The sequence below is a fragment of the Lolium rigidum genome, chromosome 3, assembly GCF_022539505.1.
Source record: "Lolium rigidum isolate FL_2022 chromosome 3, APGP_CSIRO_Lrig_0.1, whole genome shotgun sequence".
NCBI lineage: Eukaryota > Viridiplantae > Streptophyta > Magnoliopsida > Poales > Poaceae > Lolium > Lolium rigidum.
In genome coordinates, this window is record NC_061510.1 from 372603708 (window position 1) to 372619334 (window position 15627).

At 43.3% G+C, this 15627-nt stretch overlaps 1 protein-coding gene and 1 non-coding gene across 2 annotated transcripts; one reads left to right on the forward strand and one right to left on the reverse strand.

Moving 5' to 3' along the window:
• Positions 1-600: 600 nt before the first annotated feature.
• LOC124697444 (pentatricopeptide repeat-containing protein At3g04750, mitochondrial-like) lies at positions 601-6429 on the forward strand. Its single transcript, XM_047230032.1, has 3 exons — positions 601-3157; positions 3794-4768; positions 6019-6429. Exon 1 carries the CDS (start codon positions 601-603, stop codon positions 2410-2412), a length of 1812 nt encoding a protein of 603 aa, XP_047085988.1. The 3' UTR covers positions 2413-3157; positions 3794-4768; positions 6019-6429.
• Positions 6430-7282: 853 nt separating this feature from the next.
• LOC124704797 lies at positions 7283-7385 on the reverse strand. The gene has a single exon (XR_007003681.1). It is a non-coding gene; the product is annotated as a U6 spliceosomal RNA (small nuclear RNA).
• Between the last annotated feature and the right edge of the window lie 8242 nt (positions 7386-15627).

Sequence of the window (15627 nt, forward strand, 5' to 3'; positions counted from 1 at the left end):
AGAAAGATGAAAATTATTTTTCCATTTCGAGATATTGCATCTTAATTATTTTGGTTAAAATGAACTATTTTAGTTTTGAGATACAGGTACATAATTATATGTCATCATTATGTTAACGGTTTGCCATTTAGATGACTTGCATTGTATCCCGTAAAAAAAAAGATGACTTGCATTGTATGCATGTATTTATGTCTATTTTGGTACCATTAAATATCATGAAAAGGGCCTCTAAAGTTGAGAGATATTTCAAGAGTGCATGGTCTTATAGTTGTCAGTAAGTAATATAGATTGTTACCAAATATACTGGAAAATTCTATAGTACACAAAATAGCTACTCCACAAACAATTACATTGTTCACTAGATGGGCCTCAATTCCTTTTTTTCGAATTGCCACTTCCTTCTGTGATGGACTAAACTTGTGTGGGCTAGCGGTCAAGGCGTGGACGCCGTTTGCCACCGAGCGCTCCCCACTCGGTGGAGCCGACCGCCGCCGGCTCCGCGGCGGAGCCGCACTTGCTCGGACGCGCGCGGCGCCGGCGGCGAGAACCCCCTCCTCCCTCCAACCCTGCAACACACGTGCCCACTCCGCGACCTCCGCGATGGCTACCGCCGCCGCCACCGCGGCGCGCCCCTGGGACCCAACCGTCTCGCTGCGTCTGGACCACCCGGCGCTGGTCCTCCTGGAGCGGTGCCGGGGCGGGGCGCGGCCGTTCAAGGCGATCCTCGCCCACATGCTCCGCCTCGGACTCGCCTTCGAGACCTTCCCCATGAGCCGGCTCCTCCACTTCGCCACCGTCGCCTTCCCGGAGCACACGCGCGAGGGCCTGCTCCTCTTCGACCACTTCACGCCTCGCCCCAACCTCTACATCTACAACCTGGCGCTCGCGGCGCTCTGCCCCTCGCAGAGCCGCTCGGTCGCTCTCTACAAGTCCATCCTCGCGTCGCCGGCGACCCCCGACGAGCGGACGTTCCTGGCGCTGCTCAGGTCCGTGGAGTGCCCGTCGGTCGGGAAGCAGGTACACGCGCACGTCATCCTCAACGGCTTGCACTCGCGCGTGTACCTGCGGAACTCGCTCATCAAGATGTACCTGGACGCCGGCGACGCGGGGACGGCCGAGGCGATGTTCCGGTGTGCGCCCGTGCTGGACACGGTGTCCTGCAACATCATGCTGTCAGGGTACGCCAAGGGAGGGTTCAGCGTGAAGGCGCTGCAGCTTTTCCGTGGTATGGCGTCGAGGGGGGTTGGCGTTGACCAGTACGCTGCTGTTGCTCTCCTCTCCTGCTGCGGACGTCTGAAGAACACGCTTCTTGGGAGGTCCGTTCATGGCGCGGTCCTGCGGAGGATGGGTGTAGCAGATAGGGGATTGATTTTGAGCAATGCACTTCTAGACATGTACGCCAAATGTGGCGAGATGAACACTGCCATCAGAGTCTTTGCTGAAGCTTGGGAGAAGGATGTCATTTCGTGGAACACCATGATCTCAGGGTTCGTTGATGCCGGCATGTTGGACCTTGCTAGTAAATTTTTCTTTGATGCACCTTGCAGGGATCTAATATCATGGAACGTTCTTCTAGCTGGGTACGCTCGATGCAGAGAATTCGCTGCGGTGGTGGAGCTATTTAATGCCATGATCGCCAGTTGTGTAAGACCTGATAAGGTTACTGCTCTTACTTTGATCTCTGCAGCTATAGGCAAAGGGGAATTGAATCCAGGAAAGAGTGTCCATGGTTGGGTGGTTAAAGAACATGGTACTCAAGATGCTTTCCTGGCTTCTGCTCTCGTAGACATGTATTGCAAATGTGGAAATGTTAATTTAGCCTATGCTGTGTTTGAGAAGGCCTTGGATAAAGATGTTACCTTGTGGACAGCGATGATATCGGGCCTTGCATTCCACGGCCATGGAACCAAAGCATTGGACCTGTTTTGGGATATGCAAAAGGAGGGTGTAGCACCTAATGGCGTGACATTGGTCGCTGTTCTCAGTGCATGTAGTCATGCTGGTCTGCTAGATGAAGGGTGTAAGATTTTTGATACTATGAAACAAAGCTTCAACGTTGAACCAGGAATAGAACACTTTGGCTGTATGGTTGATCTCCTTGCACGATCAGGTAGGCTGTCTGATGCACTAGGACTGGCTAGGACTATGCCAATGAAGCCAAGTCGGTCTATATGGGGTTCCATTTTAAGTGCAAGTTCAGCTTGTCAGAATACCGAAGTTGCAGAGATTGCTTCGGAAGAACTCCTTCGTCTTGAACCCGCTGAAGAGGGTGGGTATGTTTTGCTTTCTAACCTGTATGCTGCTGGTGGTCAATGGAAATACAGTGACAAAGTGAGGGAGACTATGGATAGAAGAGGCGTGAGAAAAGCAGCAGGTGCTAGTGGTTTGGCTATTAATGATGCCACCTATTAGGTTTTTCGTATATTAGAAGTAAACTGTCAAGATGATGGAAAGGGTACAAAGCAAACTCAAACAAGAAGAAAAAGGAAAACTGAAACTATACAAGGCCAGCACCTGCTAGCCTACAGAGCGAAGCATCTGGAGGCCGAGCATGGAGGGGCAGACAACGTAGTGCCTTGGCGCCGGCTAACATCCACAGCCTAGCCTTATCAAGAATGGAGTGGACAAGCTCAAGGTTGATAGGTGTGGCTCCATTGAAAATGTAGTCATTGCGCAGCTTCCAAAGTCTCCACATTGTCAGGATGGTGATGGATTTGAGTCCCTTTTGGATGGCAGGTGGTGCACTGGAATGAGCAGACTCAAACCAAAGCAGTAAAGTCCTCCAGGTGGCGGCATGCAGGGCTGAATCCCAAAGTGAGCAAAAACATCATGCCACACTTCTTGAGCAAAGGAGCATTGTGTCAGAAGATGAGAAATGGATTCAGTGGCTTGATCACAGATGGTACATGTGTCTTCTCTCAGTCTGTGTCGTAGGCGACGCTCAGATGACCAACAGCAATCAGCCGCCGCCAGCCAAGCAAACACTTTTCATTGAGGAATAGTACTATCCATAAACCAATAGCATTTCCTATTGGAGAAAAGTTAATACTTGCCTGAAAACAGTGGTGTTGCCTCTCTCCCGTCACTTCTGTTTTCCATGAGTTGTGGACTTGAAGCATGAAACAATTAATTTTCTAGGGAGAAGATCAAATGTTCGGTATGCTCTACCTTTGTTGAGAAGAAACCTGCACTTCTCTTTTAAGCTACTCTGTACTGTTTGATGCAAGTTCTACATGTACCAAAATATAAGTATATTACTTCCATTTTAGTCATATTTGAGTGAGGCAGGATGTTCTTGTTTTATACCAGCACTAAGTGTTTATTAATCAATAACTTCACAACAATCACTCAGGTGCATAATGTAATCCCGATGCATTGTTCCTTTCAGATGCCTCTTAATTAAGATTGTTAGTCAAATAACCTATATAATGCCATATGTAACAAGGTGAAAATTAGGGAAGAAAATTTCATGACATGTAACAAGTACTCTATGTTTAGTCAAAATATGCTATGTGTTTTGTGCAAAAAAAAAATTATGTGTATCTCCTGTCATGAAATATTTTAGAGCTTCAAACTACAGTGTGCCAATTGCCTAGAATGTATTCTTGCAGAATGATCAAGTAAAAGTAAAACTGTACTGTAGAAAAGATACTACTCCAGTAAACCTTGGTTTTGAGAATCTGGAAACACAGTTTTATAGATATCTTGAGCTCTGCTCTTTTAAATAGGAATCTTAGCAGTGAATGTTGAACTGTACGGATACCCCATTCACTTGGTATCTGCTCTTTTATAGTTGCAGTTTCATGGATGTGGGCGTGATACAATGAACGACCACAACACCATGTCCTTATGCAGATACGTTTATCATGATTACTGGTCATGTTGCCACAATGGAAGAATGCAGAAAGCCGGTAACTGTGCATGCAATATTGATCATCAAACTGTTGAAGGTAACAAATGTTCGTTCTGTTATTGTTTTCCAGGAAAATGAGTACGATATCGGCAAATTAGTCATGCAGTCTACTAATAACTGAACCAATTATTTCCACCAAACGTTTTTTCTTACTCATTAAATTTAAAGAGAATCATCACCAATTGTTCCATGTATTCCTTGTTACTACTCACTACTTTTTAAACATGTTTTGTGCATTGTCATAGTTTTTTTTGCCCCTTCCCCAAAGTTTTATTTTTCATTGTTTTCATATTTCTGTGAAACAGCAACTTGACATCAATCATTCAGGTCCATAGGCTAATGCCATATGAGCGTTAGTCAAGAACATAAGTAATGCCAACAGTAACAAGGTGAAAAATTGGAAGAAGATTTCACGACGTTTACGAGTATTGTATCTATGTTTAGTGAAAATATCCTATGTTTATCTTCTGTTAGAAATTAGGAATTTCTGACCTTCAAACTACAGCATGCCAATGGCCTAGAATGTATTCTTGTAGAAAGTAATGATCAAGTAAAACTGTAGAAAGATACTAGTATACCTTGGTTTTGAGAATCTGGAAACACAGTTTTGTAGATATCTTAAGGTCTGCTCTTAAATAGGAATCCTCCTGATCAGTGACATGTTGAACTGTACCTATATCCCATTCACTAGGTATCTGCTCTTTGATAATTACAGTTTCATAGATGTGATGACCAACCACAACATAGTGTCCTTATTAAGATATGTTTATCATGATCACTGACCCCATTGCCACATTGGAAGAATGCAGAAAGCCAGCAACTATGCATGCAATACTGATCATCAATCTGGTGAAGGTAATGAATTTAGGCACACAGTGCACTAATAACTGAAGCAACTCTTTCCACCAATCTTTTTTTTTCTTTTAATCATGCAATTCACTCTATTTAAGGAGAATCGTGACCAATCTTCTCCCCTGTATCCTTGTTACTACTCACTACCTACTAAGCATGTCTAATGTGCATTGCCATAATTTTGTTCTACACATCATCTAATAAGCTTTTGCCATTCATCAACATGTGTAATAGTCGTAACACCATCCATCCTGATGCTCATTGTGCAAAGCAATGTCCCCGGGCTGTATGTGAGGCACCTGTACAAGGCCTTGTCAAGTACTCCCTCCGGTCGGATTTAATCGACCTGGAGGGAGGTATACGCATGCATGTAGTTAGGCAGGATTGTGCGTCAATTTTTTAAGGCCAGAGGTAGTAGCAATTACACTCCATTGAATCACCACGTCTCCTCTTGATCTGTTTAGCTTCCTAGGAATCTCCATTCCTTTGCTTCTCTTCTCAACTTTAACACACAGTGACAAAATGTTCTATGTGAAATTGACTCTCCAAGATTCCTTCAAAAAAAAATTGACTCTCCAAGATTGTCCTATTCGTAGCTAATTTATGATTCCCCTACAGAAATGAATTGGCAATAATGAACTGGTACCCTCCGCTCCCATTGATATATTGGGAGTGGTCTTGTCAATTCTAACTATTGTGTTCATTGTTTGTTTCCAATGGGCCTATTAAACTTGGAGAAGATATCTTATGAAAATCTAACTCCAATTGTAACAATAAGTGCTGTAGAACATGTATTTAGAAGTTCACATGTTTGTTACAAAGAAATAATTCTTGGGCTAGACTAGGAGGGTTCAGAAATTAAATCACTTAAAAAGCAATTTCGAAGAGGTTTCACTCAAACATGTCTAAGTGGATGTCGTTTTGAAGAATACATGGATTCGAACTGTTTATTATTTGGAGTCACAGTTGGAAAGCTATTAACTTTGCTCATGGCAAATAAATGTGTAAAACAGAGAAAAAAGAAACCCAAACCATGAGTTGCTTCTGCTTGTAACACGCACAAGCAAGTGCAGCGACATGTTGAGTTGTCAAGGATGGTGGGTTTGACCTCTATTGCTGGTGCTCTTTTTATCAAGTCCAATAATTCAGGAAAAATGTAATATTGACGAGTGAATAGAGAAAACTTGAGTATTTGACTCTTTTAGCACTTAGAGCCTAATTTGATAATTTATACAGGGCCTATGTTTTCTCAGGTATGACCCTGCATAGTGCATGTCCTGTCATATGCGCAGGGGCCAGGCCTTCTGGGTCACAAAGCACCGTCTCACCTCCATGTGGCATACAAAGGAGGACCTGCATGGCTGTATGAGTTCCCACTGGTATATGTGTTTTCCAGCAGATATTAGTGCACCTGAAATTCTGAAAACGGGGACGCTGCCACACACATGCTGTGCCCTATGAGGCATGGAGGCTGAGGTGCTTCAGCACGGCATGGCGTTGACGGGCAATACCTTTTAACAGTCGATGCCCCTTGAGGAGGGAATTGCTGAAGGAGTGAAGGTGCAAGCCTGGTGGTGGTGGCAGGTGGCATGAACACGACCTTTGCTACAAGCTGATTTTGGGGTCATACCTTGCAGCTTGACATATCCATCAAGGATTCCGGGTAGGATCTACTAGGAGTAGTTCAAGATAATTGCACCCAGGGAATTGGTGTTCTGGAACAGTTACCCATGCTGATGCAAATGCAGATACCACTGTAATAGTTTTCAGTTACAAGCTGAGGCTTTGTTGGGTTCTTGTTCCTGAGCTTGCTTGTTCCCATATATGTAAAACTTGCTTGTAAGTTCTCCGAGTTTTACTCTGCCTTTTAATGGAAAATAGGTAGGGTCCTGCCCATAACTTTTTAACAGGACCTCATGAGTATTCTGACGTCATTTATGGTTGCTCCCGATATTTTCGCTGGGAGAGTTGTAATGCTGGTAACAATTTATCATGTGGGTGAGTTGGTCTCCTGCTATTCTGAATGTATCAGGCTGACTATTATGCTTTTTTGATGGAAATTTGCTTGAAACTGGAAGTTCCATGGAATTTCTGAAGCCATATGACTTAAGTGTTTGGATTTCTGCTCCAGATGATTCGAGTGTTGCTGTGAAAATGGGAAAACGAGATTTCAAATTGAATTTCGCAGTACCTTGCTTTCTGTTACGACTGAGTGAAATGATTAAAAAAATTACAGTAGTAGTCAAATTAAATCAGATCAGCACGACAAAAACGCGAGCAGCAAAAAGCTCTTGCCTGTTGTAATTCCAGGGCGTGACTGGAACGAGGCAAGTCTGCGGAATCTATGGTGTGAAAAACGCTAATTTGAGGATCTGTATGCAAAGACGAGGACTTGCACGCGATGCGGACGAAGCTGTAAGGACGAAACTGCGAGAGAAAACCAAACGCGAAGGGCCAAATCAAAATATCCGAGGGGCGTATGTGAGAAGCGAAAAGGGCCGGCGCGCAAAACCTCAAAAAAATTTGGACCATTTCTCGATTTGTGCGTGTCATCCTTGCGCAGGGGCCATGCTAATCTTCTCTGTATCGTTCCAATTTTATCGGATGTCCCCGAAGGGACGAGGCCTCTGCAACGGCGGAGCTTATAAACCGGTCCAAACTTTCCTGGCTTGCCGAGGTGGGACTAAATAAAGGGTCGCTCGCCCCGCAGCCGCAAGCGGCAACGCCACGCCAGGAGAGTATGGGCCGTATCTGCGTGCGGGGTGGATCCTGCTCCGTCGGCCCAGCAAAGGAAGCGGGGTGGAACACGGCCTGCTGCAAGACGGTGGATCATTGCCTGCCTTCTTGTGAAGAAGAGATGAGCGTGTCGTGCGCGAGTGTGCGTCAGCTCGATACATACACCTCTTGAAATCAACTCGAAATCACGTGCGTGGCGCAGAATTCCAGCGGTACTGGGCACTGCCTGAAACAATTCATGTGGTCGTTTCTAAGCTGATGAAAGACGGCGATACAGACATAGACCCGCTAGGGATGTAAATTCTTCCCTTGGTTGCAAACGTTAAAATTACCAGGGAACTAACGCCCCGTCTGAGATTTCCCTGGGCAGTTGGGACCCGTTCCCATCCCGTGGAGAATGCAACTTGCAATTTGGTAAGCGGGGGCAGAGGTAGGAGCGGAAATCACGGGGCAGAACCGTTCGGTCGCGAGGTGCACAGCAAGCCGCTCGGTCGCGAGCCAGACGCGGAACTCCTTCCCGATGTCACGAGGTGTGGATTTCACGTCCAGGGAATCGGTAGGAAAACCCGGGCCAGAGTTTCCCGATGTGTCCACCAAATGGGCCGACGGAAAAACTGGGCCAGAGTTTCCTCGTGTATTTCCTGTCCAAGGAAAAGTCAGGGATCCCCCTTGGATCGAGCGCAACCAAACGAGCCCTGAACCCCGCTTGGATTGTCGGAATCTAGCCAAAATCCCAGGTTTTACTCGGAGGCCAAAAATTATGGGACTGAACCCAGTTTTTTTTCCACTTGGTTCGCAGTTTTCATTTTCCTCGCCTCTTGATTTCGGCATTTTTCTCTCAGTCCCCTAGGAGGAAACCCCCGTGAGAAAAAAAACGGGCTGGAAAAGAAAACTGGAATCCCAAGCGGGGCCTTATTTGCTTCCATCTCCGTTAGCAGAAAACACCTAAGGGTTACTTCTCGGTCATGTATGTTCGCGATAACAATGTTCTATGAATCCTTGCTCCAAACGAGCCCTGAACCCCGCTTGGATTGTCGGAATCTAGCCAAAATCCCAGGTTTTACTCGGAGGCCAAAAATTGTGGGACTGAACCCAGTTTTTTTTTCCACTTGGTTCGCAGTTTTCATTTTCCTCGCCTCTTGATTTCGGCATTTTTCTCTCGGTCCCCTAGGAGGAAACCCCCGTGAGAAAAAAAACGGGCTGGAAAAGAAAACTGGAATCTCAAGCGGGGCCTTATTTGCTTCCATCTCCGTTAGCAGAAAACACCTAAGGATTACTTCTCTGTCATGTATGTTCGAGATAACAATGCTCTATGAATCATTGCTCCAAACGAGCCCTGAACCCCGCTTGGGTTGTCGGAATCTAGCCAAAATCCCAGGTTTTACTCGAAGGCCAAAATATTTGGGACTGAACCCAAGTTTTGCCACTTGGTTTGCTGCTTTCATTTCCCTCGCCTCTTCATTTCGGCCTTTTTCTCTCGGTAAAACACATAGGCTAGCGAAGTTCCGTATCTTTTCCGTCCCCTAGGACTATGCACTGAGGAAAACCCCACGAGAAAAAAAGAGCTGGAGAAAAAAACTGGAATCCCAAGTGGGGCCTTATTTGCTTCCATCTCCGTTAGCAGAAAACACCTATGTATTACGGCTTCTTGGTGATGTATGTTCGAGATAACGATGTTCTAACCACGGCTCACTAATTATCATGTCCTAAATTGGTGAAATAGAATCCTTGATCCATTTATGGATACATTAAGTGAGCCATTTCTATTTTTAGTTTTCAACTTTAATATTTATATACGCGTTCCTATCGGAAACTCATACATACTATTCTGAGTTTTTTCCCCAAAATTTTCCATTTTATGGTTTCCAAGAGCTCATACATTCCATCATAACCCTCCTGAACACCAGATTTACCGGATGGTAAAATTGTCATTGATATCAAAATTAGCAACCGAATCGAAATATGTTTTGGCAATTGTTGATTATTTCAACAAGATCCTCGAACTATAGATTGATCGGAAGTTTGTCACTTTATTATACTAGTGCCTAGTGCGCTTCTCTAATTCTTTTATGCTAAGTACAACTTTTTTTTTTGATTGTTGTGTAGTGCATTTTTACAAAATGTATTGCGCTTTAGGACTCCTTTTGTAATGTGCCGGAAGATGCCCATATTGGTATTTGTTTGTTCTTTTCTTTTATGCATCACCATGCCATCATCATCATACTTGCATGGTTTTTATAAAAATCCTATTTTTTTGTTTAAACTATACTATGTTTTGAAAAACAATTCTAGGTTTTGTAAAAGCCTCCTCCCCCTTCTTATTTTAAAATAAGTCAAAACAAGTAACTATTTTATTTTTTGTTCCTAGTTGTTTCTGAATGCTTAATCAAGTTTTGAAGGTATGCCCTCGTTATTTTCCCTCTTTCATTTCTTTTACCTCTCTCTTTCTTGTTCTTCCATGCTCCTCTTTCAGCCTGTTTCGCCTTCGAGGACCATCTTGCCCCAAACGTGACATCCATGTCAGCTCATTCTTCCTCCTCGCTTGTCACAACACCATATCGGGAAAACCAGCAGCCGCATTTTGCCACATCTTAGCCAAGATCATCCGGTGGATCCCCTACATACCCCTCCTCTATAAAGCATCAGAGTGTTGCCTCCTACAAACCTTAGTCCCCCTTTGTTATTCTCCGCATTGGCGCCTACCTCTCTTAACATAGAGAACGAGTGTAGGGACCCCACAAAATGGGTCACTGCCATGGAGTCCGAGGACGTCCACAAAAGCAAGGTAAGGCACTTACCATCGACCCCCGTAGGAAATGATTGAGTTGTAATAGAAGCTTTTGCCCATATGCAATTCTTGAACCATATGTTGGATTCAAGGTTGAAAGAAGAAAAAGGTGAAGAAGATCAAGTGATGACCAAGGTGTTATTCAAGGAGTGATTGATGGCACCAATATACATGGATACCAATTCATTGGGACTCCAACAACAAAGTGATGTAGCATGCGTGTTTTCCCCACAAGGGCGACTAGAGGGTTTATATTGAACCCTTTGGGAAACAATAGAACCATACTTCTCTTTCCTCTTCAAGCAACCTACAAAACAAAAAAGGTTTGCGTTTTGTCCCCAACTCCACCAAGTGGTAATAAAGCACAGGGTTTCATATTAGAATTGAAAAAAAAATATTTAAATGATATAACTATAGTAAATATGCAACAAGTAAAGTAAAATAAATGCAATATGAAAGGTAAAATAAATGCAAGGCAAAAGTAAAGTGGTATAGTGATGGTGGTGGTGTAAACTACATGAAAGAACTAAATTCAAGTATGATAAATGTTTTTGTATTTTCAGAATAATTAAGTGCTCAAAATGTATAGGCTTGTAGATGCAATTAAAAGGCGTTTCTTATGATTAAAAATGGACCGGGGTTCATGATTTTACCTTTTTACTCTCTTATAAGCATGATGGAAGCAAAACTGCATCAAAGAAGGCATAATATTGATGTAACTTCATAATGTGTTTGATAAATATTCATACGGGTATCATGTCCTATGGTTGAGATGATGCAACACATCCCATTAACACTCCTCCAATTTGAGAAAACTGAACACACTAGATTTAAGATAAATAGAATATTGCCTTTTCTTCCATGACATGATGTTGAATAACAAATATACTACCACAAAATATATGAGATCACAATTGTTCGTCAGTTGGCGATAGTAACACATGCATGCATTCATTTATCCCTAGTGAGGTAAAAACATCAAGGTAAAAATCATCGTAGGACCAAAACTTTCTATCATTGTCCATTTCTATACTACTATGTTACTCCAACTAATGCACATGTGTCCCCTCTCTCATGCCCTATCACACTAGTTGGATCAGAACTTGTAATCAAGAAAGAGGTATATAATATGCGTTTAGTCATACATCAAACACAATCTAAAAATTGCAATCTCAAATACTCATCTCATGAAAACCACAGATCCACCACAAAGGGATAACAAATAGATGGCCACAATCATGAGGGAATCTCATGTGGCTCTAGAACATTTATAGCATGAGACAGATAGAACAAGCTACTTCCACAAACCCATATTCCAGGGTGGACTACTCCCTCTTCATCATGGGGACAAAGGATATGTTGTGAGGATGGAGATACGAGCTAGCGGCGTTTCTCCCTCCATTCTTGGTTGAACCTTCTGTGTTTCATGTTTCTGTCTTTGTGGTGCCGTTCTCCTAGATCGTGAATGCGGATGTATATATAGGTGCGGTTTTAGGTCAAGACGAGTCCAGGGGCACGAAGATCGACGACATCGGAGCCACGAGGATAGGTGGGCCCCATGGCGTGGTCGGGGTATCATGCTACACAATGGGCCTCATCTTGGGCCTCAAGGCCCTCTAGGTGGGGTGTAGGTGCTCTAGGTCTTGATTTTCCTTTAAAAAACTTCCTAGAAAAAATCCTAGGTCCTTTTGAGTATGCGAAGGTCCCTGGAAGTCAAAAGTACACAAAACATGGTTTTATTGTCTGGATATTTATAATACAAATAAAGTGGATATTTTAGGAAAATCCCCACGATCATTCTCAAACATGTTTATCACCACTTATATGAATCAAGTATGATGGAATATGACACAATAAACTACAAAGAACATAGATGCATTTACATGCATTAGTGATCCGAAGATTGATCATGAGAGATTTGAGCCTATTGCAAGTATGTCTTGAAGGGGAAGATTGAGTGAGCATTCATTCTCATATTCAAGACATCATCATAATTAAGAAAGAAGAAAATATACGAGGTTGATCAAGAAAAAGTGAAAAGAATGGCTTTAAGTTGATCGACACACATGGATGATGTATGGAGTGCAGTCAAGTGATCTCGTGGTATGGTAAGAAATTGGCAATTGCGCTTTGTGAACTAACCCATAATATTTGGGTGGTATCTCTATGCGGGGTTAGGTATCATTCCGTGGGCATGCATCAATGGTAATATCTCATATAACCCATGAGATTGTGACTCCAAGGAGTGATCATCATCATAGTTGAGAAGTCAAGTTCAAGATGAGTCATCTCGAATAGATCATATGCTTGAAGCATGCCATACATTTGGAGAAGAATGGACATACAGATGTGCCTAAGAAGAGCCTCTCCCATATTGGAGTATGGGGAGTGATACATGGAAAATGTATCCATGAATTTTGGTGTTTATTATATGATATTCCATGATATTTGCATGATACGAGAGGTTCCATACATGTTTTACATTGATTTTCTACAAAGTCCCCTTTTATTTGTTTCTAATGTTGAACAATATGAAACCCCTATTTTCCATATTTTTTAGTTCCAAGAATCTTCCGGATGTCAACTGGACTCACACTTTTTGCACCTTCATTTTTCTGGAAATACAAGAAGATGAGAAAAACAAATGGAACTAGAGCGTCACAAGGCACCAGGTGGGGCCTATGGTGCGGAAACCACCCTAGGCCGTGCAGTAGGGCCCACCAGGGTCCCGTGGCCCCATTTTCCTCTGTTTCAACGCCATCCAAACCATTTTGACCTAAAATCGACTATATATATAGACTTGATGTCGTGGAGCCGCGAATTGGCAGCGGCAAAACAAGGAATACATGAAACGGAGATATTCATGTGAATATTGGAGGTGATACACCGCCGGAGTCGCTTGGAAAAGATGCTTGGAACCCCATACTTATGATTACCGTTGACATGAACTACATATCTCAAAACTTTATTTTTTTCCCTCTCAACTATCTTTTATTTTATTGGAGGACTAGCACATGTGTTCCCTACTTACTTTTTGTTATCCTAGAGTCAAAATATCCAAAAGAAAGAAACAAAAGATTCTTCCAACAATTCTATAGGTTCATCCAAGTATGCTTTTATGATATGTAATACTTTCATTTATTTGAACACAAGACCACTTTTTGTTGAGCATGTTTTATAGAGTGTAAAATCTGTCACCTTATAGCTCACTTGCTTATTGTTATTATTTAAAGATTGAACTTTATGTGACAATAAAGAAGAAGCAAAGCAACAAACTATAAATTCCATGTTAGTTTTATCACATATACGCTCGAGGACGAGCATAGGTTAAGCTTGGGGATGTTGATGCATGTAAAATACATACATGAATTTTGTAGTTTATTGTGTAAAAATAATTATTATTATGCAACTTTATTATATTTATTGGTACTAACATATTAATAATATAAAAAGTGCAAAAGTTCTTATTTTATACTTTGTTGTGTACGAAATAGGCAAATATGGAAGGAAACCGGTCATTATGGTGAAATCTAGAGTTTCCCGGAATCCGTCCCTACAGAACACTTTTTAAAGATTGCCACGTGAACCCCAAAAAACGTCAACAAATGAAAAGTGCCAATTTAGAACATTGTGGTAAGTTTCGAGCCATGCGTTCTAGAGTCAAAGATCACCTCAATCGGAGTCTGTATGCCCCAGATATGCCTGCATTACTGAAGGATCCAGAAGCAGTTTCACGATTCCTAAAATTGGTGACATGATTGACACAAACTCTTGCCAAATTTGATGGATTCGTCCAAGCCACGACTTTATGGACTCATAAAGAACATAGGAGAGTCCTAGAAAGGTTATATAGGTGCCCAAGAGCCCTTGGATCAAAGGGGCATCAACCACATGCCCCAATGAGGATGGATGCCGATGAAACACTCGAGAGGGTAATAAAAATGGAGATGTGGAGGAGAGAATTCGGGGTTAGCTGGTGCAGTTGGATCCCGTAGATAAACAAAAGTTCACGAAAGAATTCGTGGATAGGAGTGGAGAGGCCACAGATGAGGAAGTCGATAAAAGTTACCCGGAATCCGATAGGAGGATGGGGGAAGCTTTCGTCGCCAGGAAACTTCGGAGACTCTTGCTTCTTCAGCACTCCAAGCTTCTTCAACATCTTCTGATCTTGGTTGGCGATCCTGGATCTCTCCCATCCAGAAACCAACGCCTTTGCCACTGGCGCAACAGTACCGGGCGCCCTGTGCTTCAGCAGCTTCGTGCGAGGAGGAGCCATGGAGGAGAGCTTTGGTGTGGGTGCAGGATGAGAGGGAGCAAGAGCGCAGAGAGCTCAAGGGCTAGCAATGGCGGAGTGAAAGAGAGAGTAGATTTGCGGCGCGGCGAAGGGGATGAATGAGGACGAAGCGGTGACTTTATAGCGAGAAGCCGATCCGCCGTGCCATTGGATGAAAAGGGGGAGTTTTTTCAGCCTTACACGTGTTTCAAGGGGTAAATTGGTCTTATCAGTTTGAACTTACCAGATGGGAGTTACTGCGCGCATGCCAGAAATTACAGCGGACGTGTATCCCCCACTTGTGTAACGTGTCGATGGTGCAGAACTTTAGACCCACGTCTCAGTGAAGTGACAGGAGCCGTGGTTTCCCAAGGAGGCAATCGTGGCCATCGTCAGCAGTGATGTTGTTCCAAAGAAAACTTCGAGTGGTTTTATCAAATATAGCGACAGGAAAATCTCGAGTGTTCCAACAGAGAAACTTCGGGAGCCTATGATCAAATACAAGCATTAGTTCATAGGCTCGGGGGCTACTCTTATCAGAAGTATTGTTCATACTTCGGATAGGAGGACAAGTTGAAAAGGAAAAATACAGGGTTGGTGAAAAATATCAAAGGCTGAGCCTACAACCAAGTGCAAACACTTGGCTGTAGCCTCGGGGTCTACTCTATCGGGAGCACTGGTCGCGCACCCGATGAAAAAAAATGAGCGGCAAGTTGAAAAAGAAAAAAAAAAGATGAGAGGGAGGTAAAAATAGCGAGAAGGTAATAAAAGTTGAGCCTACAACCAAGTACAAGCACTTGGCCGTAGCCTCGGGGGCTACTCCCATCGGGAGCGCTGGTCACGCACCCGATGAAGTATGAGATGTCATCGTACATTTTCGAGTTACATATAACTCGAAATATACTCCCATCGGGAGGTCAAGATACTATGTCATCATATGACTCAAATAAATATTCCATTCCAACAGCCGGAAAAGGCACTCGACAATATATTCTCAGAGCGTGTCCGCCGTGGTAAAATCTTTGAATGCCGTAATATTTTACGAAGGTAAGTCCCCGGGATCCG